This window comes from Gouania willdenowi, chromosome 6 (assembly GCF_900634775.1).
Source record: "Gouania willdenowi chromosome 6, fGouWil2.1, whole genome shotgun sequence".
NCBI classification, from domain to species: domain Eukaryota; kingdom Metazoa; phylum Chordata; class Actinopteri; order Blenniiformes; family Gobiesocidae; genus Gouania; species Gouania willdenowi.
In genome coordinates, this window is record NC_041049.1 from 10,925,764 (window position 1) to 10,949,717 (window position 23,954).

Below are 23,954 nucleotides of genomic sequence, written 5' to 3' on the forward strand. Positions count from 1 at the left end.
AGTATATTCCTCTCTATCAATGCCTCCCCATTCCTCGCCTTCTATTCCACTATCTTTTTTTCCCCTCTTACTCAACCTTTGAAATATTGTCATATCTCCAACATGATGTGTTTTTTCCCACCAATTAGGGGGGAGATGAACAGTCCCCTGTGCTCATTAGAGTAGCCTGGCTGTACGGGCCAATATGTCACGCACACACGCACGTTTGGATATTGATAGAACCGACTGTGACCTAATGTGAATAACCTCTTCTTTTGAGCTCATAACAACGTGACCGTTTTCATGAAATTGTCTTCAGTAGTAGGGGCTGTTTGTGGGCAGAAAGCTTGTAGCAAACTATCAATTATTGATTCCCTGAAGATATAAAGTCTTGTGCTTTGTGCATTTTTTATTTCATACAATTTTATTTCAAATTTGGAACAAAGGTTTCTTTGAGTTTGAATATTTTTTAACACCAAAATCATACGCAGAGTTTGCGGGGAGCAGGGGGAGTATTGCCCCCCCTCTTAGTGATCTAAAAAAAATACAATTCTTAATATAATGTACATAATATGTAAATATTTTAAATGGCGTAAACCACAGAGATTGTACAAAATATATATGAATTCATTTATTCTTATTTTACAAAGAAGAATTTATTTATTCCATATTAAGAATTTGTGTTTTTTTATTAAGAATATATATTTATTATTATTTTTATTGTTTGATTATATTCAGTTATTATTATTTATTTTATTTATTTATTCTTTATTTATATTTATTTATTCATTTATTCTTCTTTTACAAATAAATTCTTCTTTTACAAGTTATTTTTTGGCGCGCGAGTCGTGACCGTTGTCTTCCTTTCAACCACGTTGAAATGTTATTGAGGCGATAATTTTTTTTCTGCTGCTCTTTCATGTCACAGATGTTAGTTCTGCCTCAGGTGTGTAGTATACGTTTTCTTTGAAATGGTCCCAAACTTTTGAGATTTTAGGTTGGTTCTTCTGTTGCTCAATTCTTCTTCACAATGTAAATGGTGAAGCAACACTGCGCCCAGCAGATCATGTATGGTACTGCAGGAAAAAACAAAGCAGAAAGTGATTTTATCATGAATTTACAACAAAATTTACTGGTTAGCACGAATTTCGAGATGGTCTGTGTCAAACTCATGGCTCGGGGACCAAATCTGGCCCTTTGGAGCAAAGTAAAAACGAGAGAGAAAACATGAATCATTGTGTAAATGAACCTAGAGCTGCAACTAATGATTTTTTTCGATTAATAGACTAGTCGTGACTATTCTTCTGTTTTGAAGCGCATATTTTGGACTGCTTTTTTAGCGCACCTGTTTAAATCCTTCCACCTGTGAATGTGTCCCTGTTGTACTGTAACAGCATGTTTTACAGAGAGGAATTAAAACAATGACATAAAACGTGTAGTTGTTATATTTAACACACAAAATATAATTGAAATCACAATAAAATCATGAATTAATGAATTATCACAAACTTAAAGTGTAAGTTGTGTTGAACATAGCTAACCTGCAGGTTGTGGAGGTAACGAGGTTTAATCCAATCACAGAGTAACTTTTACTTAATCAAGTCCAAAAAATAAAAGAATAAATAACAACATCTTGTTTAAAAGAATCCTCACAAGTTAAGAAATGTCTAATTCATGTTATCCAAATCACATAGTTGATAATAACTGAAACTGTTTAGAATAAACACCACACTATGTCACAGAGTTGAACATGCTTTCAGACGTGCACACACACTAATAAAGCCTATTTGAAGGACAGACTGTCGGCATGTGATTAGAAATGAAAGATTGGGAAAATAATGATTGAGATAGGGCTGGGCAGGAAGCGGCCACGGCTGGATTTTATCATTCATTTACAAGATTAAAAGACGCGTCGACGCTATAAAATCTGCGTCGACAAATTTTTGTAGTCGACTAATCATTGCAGCCGTAAAATGAAACTCAACAATATTTGCATGGACTCAGGTTTCCCAGTGCTCATATCACATGATGGCAGTCACAGTTGAAAAAACTCAAAATTCTTACAAAATCCTTAAATTTTCCTCAAATTGTGACATAATGTTTCCCTTAATTGAATAGAAATTGGTCACAAAATCTAGGAAATTTAAAGTGAAGACCCTGTTAGGACTGATTTTATCTTTCACTTACTGCTTGGATATTGTCGGTTTTTTCCATATTTAGTATTATATATATATAAAAAAAAGTGCAAACTAGTGCACAATAATGTATAAATTAATCATTTTCCAGCGTAAACTCGATGGCCCACTTGAAATCAAACTGCTCCGTATTTGGCTCCTGAACTAAAATTAGTTTGACACCCTTGCTCTATGTATTTAATTCTACTTAAATGGCAAGAAATTCATACTCCGCCTATGACCAAAATCCTAAAAAAAAATGTAAAAATAAGGGGTTTTCACAGTCACAACACAGAAATGGGATAAGTCCGTAAATCACAGCATCTTTAAGAGGTTTCATTTAAAGGAAGTAATGCATAGGATGTAAAAAGAGGAAGAAGCATTGATGGAAGAGCGATAAAACGGGAGCGAGAGTAGATGGAGAAGCGGGGTGCAGCAGCGTGCAGGTGCATTCTGTTTCCCAAACGGCCATGCTTGGCTGAGCCACATAATGCGTGCTCAACAGTATAAGTCTGCAAAGGGGCTGCATCCATAGATCATTGTGAAGTGGCATGTGACCTATAAAAAAAAAAAAAAAAAATGTCCATGTTTCCTCGTGTCAGCAGAAAAAAAACAGAAGAACAAAAACGGCAGGTTGGCGGTAAATTTACTCGCCCGCTTTCTTCTCTTTGAGCCTCCATTCACGACTGGCCTCCCGTGATTTCATATTCCTCCACCTTATAATAATCACTGCCATCCCTTCCCTTCAGTCTGTGTTGCCATTTTCATTTTTTTCCTGTTTGGAATTCTTCCTGCAAGAACAGAGGATACGAAGCCCTCCACAGCTACAGTATACCTCTAAGCATTGACTTGATAATGACAAGGTCGACTTTAAGCCTCTGACAGACTACAGCCATCTTTTCATCCCTTCTGTTAATGATCATTAATTACATGTCATTAACGAACATGCCACGGGCTGTTCTTTCACATTTGTCATGTGCTATTGACTTCACGTCCTAAATTCACTCCAATTAATTAGATTATTCTACCATGTTTCTGTTGTTCTTTTACAACAGTGGTTCTCAACCTTGGGGTCAGGACACCATTTGGGGTCGCGAGACACTGGGAGGGGGCCGCCAGACGCCGTCAAGAAACAAAGAATATTTTTTTCCGAACAATCTGAACCCGTTTTTGGGCGTTTTTTCTGCAACTCCAAACTTGTCATGTTTTTGCTCCTTTTAATGCATTTTTACTACATTACTCCCATTTCTGTCACTTCTCCATCAAATTTTAATGCCTTTTCTGCACATTTTTTTCCACTTTCAAGACATTTTCGGACCTTCAAAACCCTTTCCAACACTTTTCCACCTCATGTTGCACATATTGACCCATTATTGTCACTTTTAACCTCTTTTCACCATATTTCATGCTCATTCTTGTCAATTTAACTACATTCACATTTTGCGATGCCCATTATTTGCCAGTTTAAACTAATTGTTCCTACTTTTTAAATGACATTACTCAAACTCTCCTTCCTTTTGACCCTTTTAACCACTTTTTCTGTCTGTTTTTGGCAACTCTAATCTTCAACTTTTAACAAATTTCTGTTGTTTTTAAAATCTCATTTCACCGTTTTTGGTCAATTTTAACCCATTTTTTCTGATTAAAACAAGGATTTACATCTTTAAGGTGATATTAAACTTCATGGATAACAGTGGATATTATTCATATCAATGAATAAATGTGCTTATCACAGATTCATAGAATAATGGACCATCATTTTGCTGACTTTATGGATGGGTCACAAAAAGCTCTCCCCTTTATTCTCCCTTATAGATGGTCCTGTCTCCACATGACTGTTCTTCAATGTTCATGTCTGTGTCCAACCACTTTCAAGTACAGTGGGGGTCCCCGGTCTCTGGTACCTTTATTTTGGGGTTTGTGGGCTGAAAAGGTTGAGAAGCACTCTCTTAAACACTTTCATTGTGCACAAACCTTCTTTTTGTTTTTCCTTGTTTCATTCCTCACTTTAAAGAAGCTCACGTCTTATGACAATCTTTGTATTTACTCCTGGATCTTTATTTTTCATGCATTGGACAGTTCCTTCCTCTGAATGTATGAATGATGATGTTCCCTGGTGCCAGTCCTGTCTATTCTCTGTCTGCCTGATTGCAGAGTACAATCAGAGACTGGCCACTGCTGATGATGAGTCAGTCTGGGCCACATCCTCATTCAGACTACCCACCGACTCCCCACCACACACACACCCATCCCTCCCCACTTCACCCCACTCCATCCACATATCCGCTATCCTGCTTGCTGGCTGGCTCGCTAATTAAATCTGCATACACGATACCACTTGCTAAAGGTCAAAATCCATCACAATATCATTATTCTGTGATTAAACAAGTGGCTTGTGCTTCCTTCGCCTTATCCCGTGCTGGCTGGTGTCCGCCTCAGTCTAAATTTGGATCATTAATTTGGTTCTGCTCATTGATTTTATTAGTTGTGCATTGTTTTGTCTGCAAAACTTTGCCTGATTTATCAGCAATGGTTTCTGTTGTAACTGAAAATAAAACATTCAATTTACGAATAAAGCTTATTTTTTTGGTTAAATTTACTTTTATCAAATATACCACAAAGTCCAATAGGTTACACATTTTGGTGCTAATTTGATGTAAATTAGTAAAAAGGTGTATCTATCCTAGTACACCCATAAAGTTTAATACCATTTTAGAATTAGAGTGAAATTAAGTAAGTCAAATTAGCTCTTTTAAAATATGACTTAAGCGAAAGTACTGAAGTATTTGCATAAGAATCTCAATTTAAAGTAATAAAATAAATCAATTCATTTTATTGCAATAACAAAACATGCATTGCTGTCTCATGATTGCACTTCTTGTAGTGTTGACCTTTGACAGCATGTGTAGACAAATGAAAAAATAAAAATAAAAGCCTCCGACATAATTTTCCTCATTGTAATTGCAAATTAAAAAAAAAAAAAACACTGACACAATTTGTTGCATGTTTTTTTTAATTATTATTATTATACTGTAGTATAAAAAAATAGAATAAAACGGTTTTATTAACTACCATAACATTAAGGCTTGTGTTAATAAAACCACATACAATAAGTGAATTTAAAAAACTCAGCTGTATTCATTAATACAACCATTTACAAAAAAAATATTTCTGGTAAAATTTTAGCATGACGAGGTATATTTAGTAGTAATGAAATGCAATGTCCAGTGTGTCTTTTATTTAGCAAACATCACAATCAAAATAGCTTAGCGTCAATCACTCCTTCTATTGTCCCACCCTAACTTCCTCTTCCCTATTTCTTTGTCCTTCACCAGTGTGTAACTCTGTCCTCTCTTTTTATGTCTTTCCCTCTGATTAAGTTAAGCTTACACTTTCATAGTACAGATACTCAAAAATACTACTGAAGTACAGCACTTATGTGCAGTTACTTTTTTATTCTCCACCAGTGCAGGTAGGAAACCTATACAGTTACACAGTTCTACTACATTGGCTTAATGTTGTCTAGGGTTTCTGGTTAGTTCTTGAGAAAGTAAATGTTAACATTATAAATCGATCATTTTGACAGGTGACACATTGAACCGAGCAAGCGAGGAGAAAATACTGAATGTCTCAGTGGTTCATTGACACAAGTAACCGACATTTCCTCTTATTTGGACAGATTTCTTTTAGTAAAACAGAGGGTTTTCCACATGCAGTCTCTCATAAGTCAGCAGTAGAACAAGTAACTGCTGTCTTTTGTGGTTTAAGGCCATGATTAATTCACTGTATGAAAGGGAATGCCTGAAGAATACACCACAGGAAAAACAGTATAGTGTGATTAGAAAGGTATCGTTGGTAAGCCTAGAAGCGGTCATTTTGTAGCGTCCAATGGGTAATTAATGGCATTAAGTCAAATGTCTCCGTTGTTAATCGTATGTCATTAACTTTTGTGAACCTACAGCCAGCATAATAGACCGTCACAACAGTGAGTCCAGTTTAGGCCATACATCAGAGAACATTGTGCTGCATATCTCTTTCAATCCACTAATCGCATTGAGAAACTCTGTTGCTTTAGCGCGAGCGAGCCCTGCCGCCTGCTCTTTTCTCCTCCAGTTTGTATCTGCTGATCCCTCTGCACAGTCCAGAAGAGAGCTCCCTTTGTGCTCGTGCTGGCTGGCAGACACAAGCAGAGAGATGGATACGGCTGAGAGTGACCTGATTCTGCCTCCCTGCCTGGCCTCTGTCCAGATACAGAGACTCTGCTCTCTTGTCCCTTTATTTTCAGGGTGGGACCTTCCATCTTTCTTTGGCTGTTGTTCTGCTGCAGCATACCTGCCAGTCTAAAACAGGAAGGCTTATGATTTTAGTACATCCAAATGGTTTGACTGGCCAATTCCGCTTTAATGCAGAATAAAAGTTAAATCCCCTTTAAACTGATCATGTAAACACTTAATTCCGAATGAAAATGTAATTCCGAATTAAACTTAAATCTGAATTAGGTGGCTGGTTTGTTCGGATTTGAAGTCTTAATTAAATAATCCCTTGAAAATGTAAATGCTTCATTTGTTTTAAATTATTTCCGGTCGTTCCGCGCATGTTTCTCCTGTTGCAATGACGCACTGTTGAAGACATAATCTAAGATGTCTACCCGAACTCGAGCCGATACTATTTATTTAATAAGAGCCTTAGAAGACATGAAAAGAGTGGATGGACGGAAGCATAAACATGCTGACATTCACACGGACATTGGCAAATGGAACAGGTTAACTGGGGGACACGAAGCCTTGTACCAAACCCACAGAGCTTCACTGTAGAGTTCTCCTTCAACTCAACGTTCTGTATAGTGGAGGTAGAGCAGCTGTTGCACTTACCGCTGGCTTTAATTGACCAAAGTACGGTCTTCTGCCGCTCTTCTCTACTAGTCTATCTCTACTCTCCTGCTCACGACGAAAGTGAAACCGCGTGTGATTGTCGAGCTGCAGCTTCCAAACTACAATCAAAATAAAAGTAAAAACAGTTCTTAATGTTTGTTGTGTGGTTTACCCGATAGAAGTGATAACGTCACATTCGCTCCTGTCCAATCAGAGCCTTCCCAACCCCTAGACCTAAAGCAGAATCGAATGAAGCCAAATAAACCTGTTTTCCATGTATACCTCAATTTGGAATTACTGTTTCCATGTAAACACGAAGCAGTTTAACACTTTAATTTTGAATAATTTAATTCGGAAAAATTATTTCTGAACTAAAGAGCATCCTGTAACCATGGCCAGTTGTCTATATATATGGAGAAGTACATTGCTGATTGTACCAGCTAGTGATAAAACAAAACATTTGTATAATGAAGTTATAAGGCATGGGACCAGTGGACCGTACTTTGCTCAGGGCTTGTTGTCATTTTTGGGAACAAAAACTTGAAGAACTTTCTTGCTCTTTCTTTACAGAAACTTGTAAAGCCAAGGCCAATAGAAGGAGAAAAGATAATACACGCAATAAAATATTCACCCCTTGGCTTATAAAAAAGAAAAAAAAAACATTAGATGTAGGATGAAAGAACGAAAGAAGCCATAAAACATGATAGGAGTGACAGCAGCATCTCCGTGCTAAACAATGTCAATGGTTACATTGATATTTTGTGGGCATTTCGTCTAGTGTCGAACGAGTGTCAAATTTTGGTGGTAGCATAATTAGTAATGTGTCACGTTAGTCAGAAGAATAGTGGAAAACTGTGCATTTCATAGAATTGCACAACACAGTGCAGGGAAAGAGATAATTGGCAACAGGCAGAAAGAACTTGTGTCAGTGGCGATCCATGATATAAAACACATGTATTTCTTCGATCAAGAGAAACATGTTGTCTTGCATCATAACTTGCAAGAGATTTATTCAAATCTGAAAAAAACATGATGTTGAAACATGTCATTAGAAATAGTTCAAAAAGAGCTGAAGACGGGGTGTAGGTTTCACACTGCGATGTATTCATTTTTGATTGACAACGTTGACCTTTGAACTGGAGCAGCTGATAGAACAAAAAGTAATAAATACATGGGGAAAGTCTTACTGGTTCCTCAAAAATGGTAAAGAGGTGACCCTCCAAAGTGTGACCCTGGTACTCCTAGGAGCCCCATTAGTCTAATAGTGAGCCACTGCATGGCTCGGAGGACAGAGAGTGCTTTCTTGACAGCTAGTCGTTCTGAAAAGGTCATGAGAGAATGGTCAGGAGTCGGAGGAAGAGAGGGAGTGAGAGAGTGAGTTGTCCACTCCAATGTTTTCTCTCTGCTCAGATATCAATCTTTGTTACATTTCCCTTCGTATTGGCACTCCGTCATGTCCTCTTCCGTAACTGCCTGAGTCCATTGTCCTCTCTGCATGTTCCATTTTCATTTAGAAACTAACAAAGATGCTGATGACCAGTAGAAATGCAGCCTGTAGGACATAATGTAGACTCCTGCTTGGGAGAGTTCGCTAAATCAATGCACATTGAAGTGGTACAATGAAAACAGACAAACAGAAGGTAATTGCATGTGTCTTTTAATCTAGTGTGACCTTATATTCCGTAGCTACATATATTGTGACTAACCAGCACAAATTGGAAATATAGTAAAATATTTAAATTCCAGATAGCAACAGGAAAGGCATCTGGAATGACGAGGGAATGAAGGTGGATAGGCAGTTTTTATACAGCATCTGTTCCAGGTTGTAGAACGTTTTTGAATGAATGAATGAACAAACTGATTAGTATCTGAATTGTGAATCCATTTTCATGCAAGCTTTATAAACCATTTTAGTACTGAGCATGTGTAAACTTCACAGCTCAAACTCACCATCTTCACCATTATTTCAATGCATCTATTGCAAAAAAACACCCACGCTTTGTTACCTGTTAAAACTGTTTCTCACCACAACAAGAGTTTAACATTTAAATGTATTTATCATGCAGTTTTATCAGGCTAATCCTAATTCCATCCAAACACAATGCTAGACTAATGAGAACCAATAACGGTAGTGTGGGAGTGGTTTTCTCTGTAGGGGTTTCAATCCAATATCAGCATGAATCATACATACATCTATATATATATATCTATATCTTTTGTTGTGTGGAATATTGCAAAAAGCTTGAGAACATCATCATGTTCACAGATCTTTTTCTAATCCTTCCTTTTTTCCCAAATCTTTTGGACTTGACAGTGCATTGTGTTGGTCTGATATGAGTATCAATGCAGCACTTTTTTGTTTTCTTTGTCCCTGTCGTTCACATTGAATCCCTTCACCAGATAAACTTGCTGCACAGGCATTTCTACACTTGCACAGGGTGGACAGTGGGGAGTTGCTTGTGCCTCGCAAAGCAGCCTCTGGCACAGAACTAAAGCTTAAGCCTGACTGCAGTCAGTTCCATCTTTATCTTAATCTCTTTCCACTATCTCTCATACTCATAACATGAAGAACAATAGAGCAGATAATCATTAGCTAGGTTTCCATTGTTTATTTGATTTTTTTAGAAATATATTCAACAATTTTCACACAACGGTTAATTCCGACCAAGTAATTTGATTGGACAAGAGACATCCCAAAATAAGTGATATTTCTAAATGTGGACAAAGTATAGTTGCGCTTTGAACGTGTTTCCATTGAAAGTTGTTTTGGGCAGGAGGCTTGTGAATTCTGTGAAATCGCATTCCGCGAGACTTTGCTGCAGGAAGTCGGACGCTCAAAACCTCCTTATAACACTCCCTATTCCTTTGTTGTTTCATGTCTAATGTGGCAGTAATCATTTTAAATATAATGCTTAGAAATGTCCTGGCCTCCTCCTCTGTTTACACGTACCGCTTCATGTTTTCTCGGCGAGAAGTGGTCATGTGACCAGGTACGTCGCGTGTATTTACGGAAAAAGTGTTTCCATGGTGCTTTTGCGACATATTTCAATATCGAAATGTTTGCAATTCCTCCTCACGACAGCGTCAAAACCTTTTAGCGATATTTGAGTGTTTTTTTTTTTCGAAATTCAGGTGTTTCCACTCCCAGTTTTTAATGTGCTCTTTAGAATTTTCACATTTCCAAGATTAATTATATTGTTGATGTCCTGAGAGCCACACGCAGATAAATTAATTTCTCAATTCCTATTTTACCTGATTTTTTGTGTGCGTCAAGAAAGTAATCAAAGTGTTTCTTTAGATGTCCGATGAGAGTTCTGTCATACTGATTAATTTGATTCCTTTGTTGCAGCTCTTGACCATTGACGATGACTTCTGCGGGCTGGACATGAACGCACCGTTGGGCGTCTCAGAGATGGTGCACGGGAAGCCTCTCTTTTCCGACGCTCTGGACAAAATGACGTCGGTCATTGCCTACGTCTACAAGAACCACTCGCTGGTCTTTGTGGGCACGAAGAGCGGACGTGTCAAGAAGGTAAGGAATTAATGAATGGATCAGAGCAGATTTGGTTTCACTCGTTTAGAAGTTGAGTTGGGGCTGGAATTTGGGGAATACAGAAGCAGGGGATGGATAGTAGTACTCGAACAGATTGTGTTTCAGGCAAACCGGCTGAGTGCGCTGTATTCACAGTTTGGCAGAGGTGTTTGTGCATGCATGGAAAAGAGGAGGACTGAGTGGAGGAAGTATGTGTACTTTACTGTGGAGAGACAGTGGATGTTTGCCGCATGTGTTTTGAGGAAAAAGGATCTAGAGAGATCCCTCTGGGGGTATATCCCTTCAGCAAAGCCTATCTGGTATCTCTCAGTATCCTTCACACACACACACACACACACACACTGGTATACGCCCGGTAACTGAAGAATCCACTGTAGTTTTCTTTCATTTTGGACTTGAATAAAATAAAGAGCCTAGGGGACAGATTGTAGCACACATCAGCATGTTGCAGAACTTAATAGACAGCAATGATCAGCATATTGCAGAGTCTGTTTGACAAAGTTTCTGATCTCTGCCTTTGTCTGGAGGCAAATTATAAGATCAAAATATAATTAGACGCATCATTTATCGGGTTGATTATGAACGGGTCCAAAAGTGTGCTGATAGAAAGCAGTGGTACATGTCAACATCACACCTTCAGGTTCTTCTTCTGCTGTTGACTCATGAGGATTTCATACTAACCTTGCAAACCACAGCACCTAGTAAGAAACAGACTATCCTTGCCTAGCCCCCCGCCTCTGGTGCGTAAACTGATGTCATTTATGAGTTGAGTTGGATAGATTTACCAAATTGCCACAACTATTCCATGTAAACAGCAAAACGTTACTGAAGTCACAGGCATAACACCTTGTTCGCGAGATGAGTGAACGCTCAGTTGTTCTGGATTTATTCATTTTTCTTCATTACAGTAAAAACTTGCATTTACATCCACGATCCCTGCATGAGGATGACACAGAAACCTGAAGTAAGCACCCATAAACCAGGGTAACCCTGGTACTAGAGCTTAGCATTGCCGCGAACCATGCTATCTGCTATATTAGACTCCTGCTGTGGCCATCTGATCCCCTGCCTGCACCTCTCTTTTCTAAGAACTAATGGGATGATGCATCGCTCACAGGTGTGTGACACAACTCGGTGGCTCGTATACTTTCACTTTGCACACACATACACAGACTTATATTAAAGTGCCATGACTGAGACTGATTCCGGTGGCAGGAAGGCCAGTGAGCTTCCTAGCATTACTGAAAGAGGAGATGAAGTGAGAGAAGGAAGCAGGAGGAAGGTCAGACAGACGGCTTTTCAGAAAATGAATGTTTTGCAAAGAGAGGGCGAGAGGGCACAGTGGGAATGACAACAATGGAAGATAAAGGATGTAAAAAAATAGAGTGGATGAACTAAGCCATGGTTACCACTGAAGCCACAGCTAGAAGCCATTGTTTTCATATGTCACCTATCAGTTGGCTTCATTACTTCATATCTGCTTGTTTCTTGTTGTTGTCGTAAAACTACATTTTGGCTCAGAATAGTTTAGAATAATGTATTTTCTTATTAACCTTTACCGCATTACTTCCCCTAAGTTGACTTTACAAAAACCACTAGGGGTGTCTCAATAAAACGTTTTCACTTCCGATACAATGTTGCTATTGCATCATTGAGTATTGGACGACACCGATATCAATCCGATGCGATATCAGCACAAATCATACATACTTTTATTAGTTAATTTGTAGTGTGGGATGTTAGAACAGGTTTGATGAAGTGATACTATTCAAACAGAGAACAATAGGCAGCAACAGTAGGTATGAGGGTAGGTCTGACAAAAACGAACCCATTTATTATTTACCAATGCGTTACATACATTTTAACACAAGAATGTTCTGAAAATGAAAAGAAAAGAAAAGATCCTTAAAAATAATCTCAATAAATCCAATGAAAACAATATTATATCTGAGATTTTAGATGCAGACTGATTTAACACGAAACACGTTATGGCTGATATCGGACCAATATCTGATAGCGAAATCACTTAAAAACCACATTTTGTAAAATATGTCTCTTCTAATATTATCAGGCACCATGTGCCTAATAATTATGCATGACTATTCAAACATTGATTTCCAGCTTCAAGTGTTCAAAGGTTCAGTTCTATATTTATTCCTTCAGACTTTCAGTAGCTCTTATTACAGACACCTTTTACCAGCGGAAATGGAAAAACAGCATGAATACTAACTATTATAGCAGCCAGCGTCATTTGTACGTATAAAAATTTTTTTAGAATGATTTATCAAACTTCTGTTTGTTTCTAGATGATGGTTTTGTTAATCGAATAAAGAAAAAAGTCATTTTAATCATATTGTGTCTTTTTCCATAATATTTGCACCATACATTAAGACCAGCACAATGTCTGCAGGGGTTAAGCTAAATTCATCTCTAAGCTCAACAAAAAAAACGAAGCTGAAATTGTGCACATATGGTTTGTGCAGATGAGGCCTCCCCTTAGAAGCACATGGTCTTTGATTATAGGTGATCAATTGCTCTGCATCAATGCCAGTATGCACACAAAGCACACACTGGCCCATTACAAGCCCATCCTCCCCTCCGATGTATATTCTTCTCCTCCCCTATCATTAAATGTATACCATTAGATGACATCACAGGCAATAAAAGTCAACAACAAGACAATAAAAAGTCCGAGCTTCAGTCCACCTCCTTCATCAGTGACTTTATAACCCCTCGGCTAATGGATGTTGATTTATATACACTCCTCCACCTTACTTGTTCCATCGCTCAACCCCTTCCTTGTCCTCTCGATCGGGACGTCTCGTCTCACACTCTTTCACTCAAATTTTCAGCCTCATTTATGATCTCGTGACTAAGACACAAATCTGATTGAATTTAAACATTACGATAAAAAGAGAATGGAGGGGCGTTAATGGAGTGACGTTATGGCTCGCTACCGTAAATGTTAGTGTTTACAGACTTCCGTCTATGACATCACAAAGGTTAGCTGGGCGGAAGGATAAGTGTAATAAATTGATGAGAATAATGTGTTGTTTTCTCCAACTCTTTACTTCAATCTTCCGTTTCGTCTTTGATTGCCTCCCTTTGTCTCCGTTTTTGTCTCTCTGCTGGTTATTTTTTTCTTCATTTTCTCTTGATCTTTTCTTGCCTTCGTCTGTCTTATGTGTCCTGTGGCTGAGTGGAGTTCCTATGAAAGCTCTATGATGGCTACCTCACACCACTGGAAGTGAATGCACCATATGTCTCCTGTCGGCCTGTCTGTGCTCGTTGGTCTGTAGCTTAAAGAGGAGATGGAGATGTGAGGGAGATAAAAGGTTGGGCCTTGGCGAGGTTTAAACCCATTTACTGCAGGTCAGTGAACAGCAGCAGGTCAAGGGGAAAGCCTTAACCCCCTGTTGGCTTCGGTTTAGCTTCTGGTCATCTGGTTGTAGGCGGCAACACAAGAGTGACGGACGTCAACGTTGACACAAATGAATGATATTCGCGATAAGCATACAGGCATTTGTCATGATCAATTTGATCCATTTGACAGCCTGTGCAGGTCAAATACACACAAGGGTTGCCAGTTATCTCCAAGAAGACTTAGATGAAGACATAGACTAGAGGGAGGGCGCAACAGGAAGTTATGGTGAGGAATTGGGTCAGCCACCTGCAGAAGTGCTAATGGATGTCTTCTCTGTCTATCCCGTTGGGGGAGCATTGACGCTCAATACAATGAGCAGCTAACCTTGAACTTGACATAGACAGTGAAGCAAAAGAAACAAAATCTCGATCAGAATTGGACTCAGTTGTCCTAGATTTTACTATGGCACCATTGGAATTTGATCATTTCAATATGAGCACTCATGGGATGTCTCTTGTTCAATCAAATAACTTGGTTGGAACTAGCTGCTGTATAATAATTGTTGAATCTATTTCTAAAAAAAATCAAAGAAACAAAAAACCAAAGCCCAGAAAGAATTGTATTGGCGTAGAATGGAAGCTGAAGACTGATGGAGAAAGGTGAATTCACAAAGGTGTAGGTTTTCCAAAGCGGTGGAGTGAGTTGAGACTTGGGGAGTTTTGCCATTTAGGGCTGAGAGGAGAGAAGACATGAGAAACAGGTCAATTTAAACACTGGATGGTTAATGTTTGCTGTAGAGGATGGAAAGGTCAAGCTCGCACTTTTGACTTCCACCTCTGTCAATTTCTGTTTGACGCTGTGTACGACGTACCCTGACTTGACTGCCTCATTACCCTATCTCCACCTATACGTAGTTACCTTTTTTTCCTCCTTCACTGTCTGTCTGTGGCATTCATTCTAATGAACAGATTCTTAGCTCTCTTTTTTTTTTAACCAGAAGGATTTACGTATGAAATGCAACTATGTAATATTGTAAGAATGTTGTATTTATGTAATATTTAAGATATTTTATTAGTTTATTTGACAGTGAAAGTACACATCAATGATTTTTTTTGTAAATGTGTCAGTATTAGCTACAGAGCTCATTTTCAACTATTGTCCCTGGGCAAGGTGTATATAGTGCCAAAATCAATAATACGATAATGTGACCTGCAACAAAAATAGCAAAATTGAGGGTATTTTGCTCCCGGTGAAGTAAGATAAATAAAGATTTGATAAATAAATATCTGTGAGGGTTGCAAGTTAGGATGTTCATGGGCAAATTGAGGGACCTTGAGGGACCAATTAGAGTTTTGATCATCTATTGCCTAATAATGTTGCTTAACACATAAATTCCTGTCAGAATTCCTTTAAGTTTTAAATTGTTTCAGTGAAAGGGGAAAAAAAGAGAAGATTTACCTGCATTATTATCATTTGCTAGTTGTGTATTGTAGCTAAATTTATACATCAAAGCTTCTCATTGAGATTTTTTTTTTTAATTTGGTGTAGACCAGTCCCATATGTTTTGGGGGTGGTTTGTGCCCTTGCACAGTGCACGTGTGCACGTTTGTCCATGTGTGTATGATCAGTTGGTTAGCACCAGATGCAGCTTATTGAAATGGGCTGAGCTTAACCATGGTCAGTGGAGCAGAGGATTAACTGCTTAAAGCTAATGATGAAATATGCTTGAGAGTGGGTGGGCTGCGTGTGCATGGGCAGTGGTTTATGCCATTGACCCCCTTTGCAAACTTCTTATGCGACCAACTCAATGCTGTTCAAGCCAGGAGCACAAACATGCATGCATGCTGTTATATTGTTCACTGGGTCCGGTTCACTATTACAACCCCACCCAGTGGTCCATTCACTCCTAGCAAGTGGTCTAAACCGCTGCAGCACTCAGCTGGTATTCCCAGAATGTCAATGCTCCCCCAACTGCTAAGTATTCCTCAGCAGTCTTACTAGTTGCCTTGGCACTGTGTGAGCTTGTGTATGTGTGTAGCGCAGCAGCAGCACACAGTGAGGAATGCTCAGACGTCAGTTGCCATGGCAGCACAGCCTGCTCCACACACACACAGGATAGAATGTATAGACGATATTAAGGCAGCAGCAGCGATACAAACATGCGGACATCTGAGAGTATATTGTGAGTGTTAAATTCCCACAGGATTCCTGCGGTATTGGTGCGCACAATGTAGACATTGTGCTGATACGTTCTATAAAGCAGCAAAATGTGAGGTATTGGATGACAATTCCTGTCCACCTCATGACTGTAAGGTTGATTGAACATGAAATATTAGAGCCTCACTTTGTTGACTGCTGTCTGTTGAACAGTGAGCTTTGCTTCACTCTTACCCATTGAGAAGGAAGATGTTGTCAAGTCACTCAGAAATTCTATGGTTGTCTTACTAACCTTTTCATAACAATAAAGCTCCTAAGGACAAACATTGGCTACACTTTACTTGAAGTTTTATACATAAGGCTGAAATTACACTATCATTATCTATCATTAGCATGAAGAAGGTGTCATGAAGGCTGTCATTAAAGGTATAGTGGACGATTTTTTATAAGTTTAGAAAAGAAACGCCCTCTGCACATGCAACACTATATACCTGCTTTCAAGAGGGAACGCCTACGTGCGCGAGAGAGCGTGCACAAGCCCAGTTTTCCTCGTGCACAGCTCTGTTTACAAGGTGGAGTCGGCATCGCTGATGCAAGCTTACCTTCCAAAAGAAGATTTGCACTTTTCCCCCATGTCAGACTCGCCACCAGTAAACGTACAACGTCCTTACGTAAACATATCATCAGAATGATTGACAACTGGGAGGACCAATAGTCTAGATGATCCACCCAGAAGTAGAAGCCAAAAAAATATTGTCTACTGTACCTTTAACTAGGGATTCACTCAACTCCCGATACGATTCGATTCACGATACTGGGCTCACGATACGATTCTTTCACGATTTATTTTACAAAATGGGACTGTAGTCAAATGATGACTGAAAAATATTGTATTATTATTTTCCTTTTATTTTTCATTGTCAAAAGAATTCCTTGATAAACTTTTCAAAACAATGCAATTTAACTAAAAATAAATCTTGAATGAAATAAATAAAGGAATAATACAAATGAAGAAGAAGCCTATTAATTTAAATTCTGGTTCTATAGTAAACAATGCAAAACTGCATAATAGTTATTTTTCTTTTTAAAAGTGCAACTGAAAATGTATTTTGTGCCTTAACAAGTGTACTTTAAAAAAAACAGAGCTAATAGAAAAACGTGACTTTTACAGATATTCACGTAATATTACAAATATTCTTCCGGTTCTAAAGGTGTAAGGAATCATTTAGTAACATGTAACCGTAACATGTAAGAGTAGAAGGCGGCCAGAAAGAAAATAGTAGCAGATTCCGCCCGCCGGTACACTGCTGGACAAGAGATGGGATAAATATATAGCGCCCTCTGCTGTAAAAAAGTACTGCGATTCAATTGTCAAAGTATCGATGTATCAATTTTTAACTGCCTTACGATTAATCGTTACATCCCTACCTTTAACTGTCATTTGCTAAATTATGACACCTTTGGGGCTATGTTGGCATTTTTTGGGTTAGGTAGAGGGATCTAGTGGGATCGGGTAGGGTTAGGACAGCGTAATGTCAGCCGGTCATCGGTTCGAATCTCTGTGGGATGTTGAGCAAGTCCCTTAACCCCCGGGCGCCACATTGTGTTTGCTCACTGCTCCAAAAAGATGGGTCAAATTTTATACATGTGTAAAACACATATGATGATAAATGAAGGCGAAAGGTGAAAAAAAACTTCAAGTAGTGTTACCCACACATTTTCTATCAAATAAAGACATACAGTAGATCAAATAAATAAAAGATTGTTTCCTCAACACAAAAAGAACTAAAAGGCTGAAATTGTTTTTGATCTCTACTGTAAAAACACATTGTAAGAAAAGTTTCACGCTTTGCATTGTGGGATGTGGAGTCCTGTTGACATAGAAGTGGTTTTACTTTATTCTTACTGTGATTTCCAATGTTTTCCTCCAAAAACACTGCTATAGTGATTTCCCAACACATTTCTGCTGTTTTTATGCAGGGAACGTTGTGGAAAAACAATGGCAGATGTTTATTCTGGGGCTTACAGGAAAAGATCTGAATTCGGCCAAAAATTAATGTCTCGCGGAGTGATGTAATATCACTGAGAATACCGGGAACAAATTATAAGAATAGCATCACTGTTTTCCTTCTTTGTTGAATCAGAATCAGAATAGTTTCAATTGCCAAGTCGAGTTTAAACAATACAAGAAATGTGATTTGGTGGCTCATGGTAAGAATGAAGAACATTGGTAATTTTACCCTTTGGCATGTATTATTATTTCTATTTTGTTTTTCTTCTAAAAATTGCGCATTTCTAAGAATTTCAATTTCTTTGAAATAGTTTGGTTGACGGGAAGCTCAATGGTGGGATTGTCCAGCGTTGGTAACAGGAGTGAGTGGGTTTATGAATGTGATTTCCAGATTGTAATCTAAGTGTTAGCCTCTGTGACCCTACAGGTTAAGCAAGTATAAATTATGTTTTGTTGACTGTGTGTTGTATATATGAGTCAATACAATAATTGTCCAATGTAATAGACTGGCCTGTACTTTCTGGCAATCAATAAGTCTGGGTACTGGCAGGAAAATAATACACATTTTTATTTACCTGTGGTTTTCTTCCAGATCCAGATTAAACCTGGTGGCGTGATAGAGGAACCAACTCTACATGTCTGAGTGTAAATTATTGAAAATCTGTCAATTACGAACCACGTTTTTCCAAATTTCGTCAACGATATGAGATTTTTTTTTTTTAAAAATGGATCCAGATTTATGATATTGATCATAATTACCCACAAAATCTTCGCCCATTTCAAACAAAATAAATTGATAAAAGCTGGCAAAAGCATAATCTTGGCGGATCTTATTAAACAGTACAGTAAGGTGATTGAGAGATCTGGACAGGGACTTTTTTTAGCAGAAACAATAGATGCAATAGATGGTTGATGGTCAAAGGGGAAATATCTGAGTTGCTTTCTACTAAGGAATTACAAAAAACAAGCAAAAGAACAATTAAGGAAAGCAAAGTTAGAGAAAAAGCTGCTTTTTTGGTGTAAACTGGATGACTAAACGGGCATCTTCTGATGCCGAGTATCTAATGGTGTTGAAGAGAGCAGAGAGCAGCCTGACTCAACAGTTACTCAAAGTGAACTGATATACCTGGATGACATTGTGTGTTCGCTGAGCTTCTCTGCCAACCTGTGTGTGTGTGCGTGCGTGCGTGCTTGCGTGCGCATGTGTATGCAAAAATAGCGGTTCACGTTACCTGTGTCATTCAGGAGTGTATTTATAGATGCCATTGCTGTGTCTTGGCCTTATCCTTTCTTTCCAAGGATTCTTTATAATTGATGAGCTGTCAGGGGCTGAACAGGGTTGTGAACACGCATGCGCACACAAACACCACATCAGAACCACTCAAGAGCTCTAAGCTGCTGTTTTATTGCCGTGTGGGTCATAAAGGTGAGCTTTCAGTCATGAGTGGCTTCTAGTATCTAACATCCTGATTATAAAGCATCGTTCATCCTTAAACTACCTTGGATTGTCTGCCTGTTGTTAGTCTGAACCTAGATTTATTCTTCCAATTCCCTACCTGTCCTTGAAATAATGTGAAACTTGCTGAAATCTTGTTTTTTTCCCAAGATCTTCTATGAAATAAGAAGCAGAAAGTGAGCGTTGAAGAACTTCAGAAAGAACGTCTGAAGGAGAGCTCAGCAGGGAAAGCCTGTAAAAGTGTAGGAGACCAAATGAGTCAGCGGGTGAGAGCACTGAAATACAGTTAATATTCTTTTTACTCTCATGAGTCTGCACCTACTGAGAGCAGCACCAGTATGCAGCAGTGGACTGAGTGATTTGAGTGGCCATTCTCTGCCATTTGTATGAGGATTTCAAAGCCTTGACCCAGCAGAGAAGCTGAAGAGGGAAAATTGGAAACTTGACTCTTGATCTTTGTGTTTCTATACAGTCTGAACCTTTTTCCTAGACCAGGGGTTTGCTTTACGGTTAGAAAATGAGTGAGCTGAGACCAGGTCTGGAACAGGGGTCACCAACATGTCAACATGCCTCATAGGCCTGTTCTAACAGCATATCTAGTCACCAATGTGCTCCATCTAAAATCTGATGCCTTAGTAGTGTTAAATACCGCTGCACATGACAAGTTTTTGTATTCATTTAAATGTGTATTTTCACTGAAACATTGGGACAAATGTTTTTAAGTGTGGCAGATTTGGTGTATGGGTTGTGATAAGATGTTTTTATATAAACACAAAGTGGATTTTGGTAACTGATAGCACTTTGGACTATTCAGTACCATTGAAGTATAGCTTGCAGTTTCAGAAAGGTTGGTGACCCCTGGTTTGGAGACTGGTTCAAATCTCTTGTGGGCTATCACTGTGGGACCTTGAGCCCCTTAACCCCAACAGCTTCCAGGACTCTCTTGATAAAGAGGGTCTTAATCTCAATTAGACTTTCCTGGTTAAATAAAGGTTAAAAAAACGTGCTGTAAGTTCCCTTTGGTTGTTGTATCTAGGCAGGCTAATGCTTCGTCTAGAGTCTAGTTTTTTAAGGTCTAGACTTTAGACCCTAAAAAACATATCTTAATCATGATGATATTGCAACTCGGCAAACGAAGCAAAGTTTTCCTTCTTAAAATGGTGAAATGTACCATTTCAGGTCCTTTGATTCTAATACAACTCAGTCATTTGCCCACTTTTATCTTAGATCTTAAAACAGCAAATCAAGTCAATGCCAATAGAGAAGATATACAAACAACAGACACCAAAACAATGGTGAAACTACCCTCCTCACTCTTTCCTCTTTTTTCCCCTGGAATTTTATCTTTTCTTTTTATCCAATCCTTCAATCTTTTTTTCATTCTCTCTATTCTGATTAACATGTTGTCTGACAGTCCAGTGAGACAAGTTGGCAGCTTGTTTGTATCTACAAGCTGCTCATTTTAGACGGCTCTGCCAGGCAAGCATGAAGCTTGCATCAAGAAGCAATTTAGAGCGAGGCAAACTGTCTTTCTGTTGTTCATCAGCAGGAACACTGGGGCCTGGGGACCAAGGAACATCACAGAATTGGCCATTGAGTGACTACTTAACTACGCATGAACCAGCATAGTTTGCAGATTATTTCTGTCGCAGCTACCAGCTAAAGTATATTTTAAGTACAGCGTTCTGTTGGGATTCTGGGAAACAGGGTTGCTTATAAACTTTTGAGTTGTACTCTCAATAAGGGAGTGTTTCAAAATATTTTTGTAAGGACTTCACGTCATGTCTAGCATGTTTTTTTGGATCTCTAAAACTGCCAAGTTTTCTCTTCTTTTGTTAATTTATTAAATTGGAAGCAGAAAAACCTTTCAAACACAAGTTTTACTCCAATAAACAGTTAAGAAACACCCTTAATAGCTTTGCATTTGGGGATTTGAAGCACTTGAGGCATCATTATACAAGTTTGGGTAGCAGACAGTGAAGGAAAAGCTCCTCAACTTCTATCAATACAAATTATTAGTTTAATATGCTTATTTTCTTGAATAATCGAGTCTTCCTTGCCAAATTTTGGTATATAAATTGTGTTGTACTGCCATGTAATGATTTCTGTTTGCCTACGTGCCAAATCATGATCACATGGGTTATTCGTGCTGCACCAGTGGAAAAATCAATACACCGACTACCAACTAATCACACAGTGTGTGCCTGTACAGCTCAGTGGATGGATGGCTGGCAGTAATCCTGCCACGCCAACAGTGTGATTTCCCTTCTCAGGCTTCTATAGTACAAATTTATAGGGTTCTGCAAGCGAAGGCAGAGAATAAAGCAAAAATAAATAGCTTGTTATGTATTCTAAAACAGCCCACACTCCAAACGTTGATCAGTGGTACAAAAGATGTTGGACAGAACATGTTTTTTCAAGCACAGTTTGTGTTAAATCGCTTCCTAAACTCTGATTTGCGAAGCGTGTTGCATAAATAATTACATTTAACATCTGTATGTGTGGGTTGACTCTTGTTCAGTTATTTTCTAGCTTTCTAGCTCTCCCAGCCTAAATGCTGCATCCTCCTATCTCCTTTCCTATCCACTTTTCCTTAACCCCCGTAAGTTTTTAAGTGGCCATGATAAGGAGTGTTCAAATTCTCCAAAAGCCAAGGAAAGGAGGCTCAATGCGTCCTTTATAACCTCCTTCAGCCTCGGAAACACTGATGCATCCTTTACCAAAGGAGACCAGAAAATGCTGCCCCAAAATGCCTTGTGGCAACAACATTTAAAGGGACATGATCATGTAAGTTACCAATGCAATAATATGCCTTGAACAACTTTAAATAATCTAAAATCCATATCTTCTGATGTGCAATTCATATTATCAGATTATAACTGTCAGAAAACAGAGCAAGAAAAAGGGATCAGAGACATCTTTAGCCACATTATGTTTTATTCAACATATTTCATTCATCGAGGAATGCTTTGTGCGGTTGTACATGTGTATGCTACAACGTTATGTAGGCTTATGTGTTGCATATGTTATGTTATGTTCCCCTGGAAGCCTCTTTTCCTTTGATTTACATTCAAACCTTGCGATATTTGAGATAATATCAGTGGATAGAGGGACAAGGGAAAGTGTTATAAATGCACTTTTAGTAGTCAATTTTTGGAAATTTGTAGTTTTTTCAACACGGCAGACGTTACTAACCTCCATCGCCGTTGGATTATTACATCACCTAGTGGAAGTGCATCTGATTGTCAAAACAAACGGGATGGCCTTTCCCTAACGCCTCGTGGATGACGTTCACGGGTTTAAGGAAAACTAGATAGGAAAGGAGATAGGAGGGACTATTCGGACGCAGCCTAAATCTGTGCGATTAATATCAGTGCGTGTGCAGCTTTAGAGGACACACCAGTGCACCCTGTTCTTCACTTCCTCTTCCTCCTTCTAATACTACTCCTTTCCCTGCGTGCCTGTAGCCAATCATTGCTCACTGTAGGTCTCCTGGGATTACCAGTGCCCTTTATGCACCTTCTCCTTTCTTCCTGCTTCTCTGTTCTCTCTCCATCTCTCTCTTCTTTCTTTCTGCACAGAGTAGTTTGCTTTACAACTGGGTCATTCTGTCTCTTCCCTGCAGTAAATGCTCAGAACCAGACAGGCATAGCTAGGCTGCACTTCACAGTTTAGCTGAACTCAAGTCGGAGACTTCTGAGACAGGAGATGCAAGATGGAAGTGTCTAGGGGGTTGCGTTTGTTTGCTTCTACTGTATGTGGGAGTTTTCGACCCTTCTGAGGCTTCAGGTAGACTTTGGTAGAACACAGTGAATGAGAGACGTCTGTGAATGAGACGTAGAACTGGGCAACTGAGTTTTCTATTTTGGTGATTTAGAAAATTACAATATCGGCTGTATCGATATATTCATATTGTATAGCCTATTTTGGATTCAAATGCTTTCGCTACTTCACAGAACAGCATGAAGAGCACAGTTAGATGGATTTCCGAGTTCGTCCTAACCCAGACCTTCCTCTAAAAAAGCCAGACTACAGAACTGCCTCACACGTGCTGTCCCTTAGAGCAGTGGTTCCCAACCAGGGGTACTTGAACACATTGTAGAGGGTAATTGGAAACATTGATGAATCTATTTCCAACATGCTGAGCCTATGTCAGACACTGTACATGATCATCAAACAACTTTTCCACCTGTTGACAATAAACTGCATTAATGAAATAAACAATATTGTGGCCTTAATATCTTACGAATTGTTACTAACGTGTTCTGCACATTACTAAAAATTTAGGTAAATATAGTTTCTGCTATACAATAATTGTAATGTACAAAATTGATTATTAGTGTGCGTTAAATGTACAGGTTGACATTTTCAAGCTATTAACAACATGTA

General features: G+C 38.7%; 1 protein-coding gene across 2 annotated transcripts in view; it reads left to right on the forward strand.

The window, feature by feature from the left end:
• plxna4 (plexin A4) overlaps window positions 1-23,954 on the forward strand; it is a 336,809-nt gene that overhangs the window by 47,120 nt on the left and 265,735 nt on the right. For both annotated transcript variants that reach the window (XM_028449042.1, XM_028449043.1), the window contains exon 3: window positions 10,374-10,556. In XM_028449042.1, the coding sequence (XP_028304843.1) occupies window positions 10,374-10,556 (183 nt within the window). The remainder of the gene's footprint in view (window positions 1-10,373; window positions 10,557-23,954) is intronic.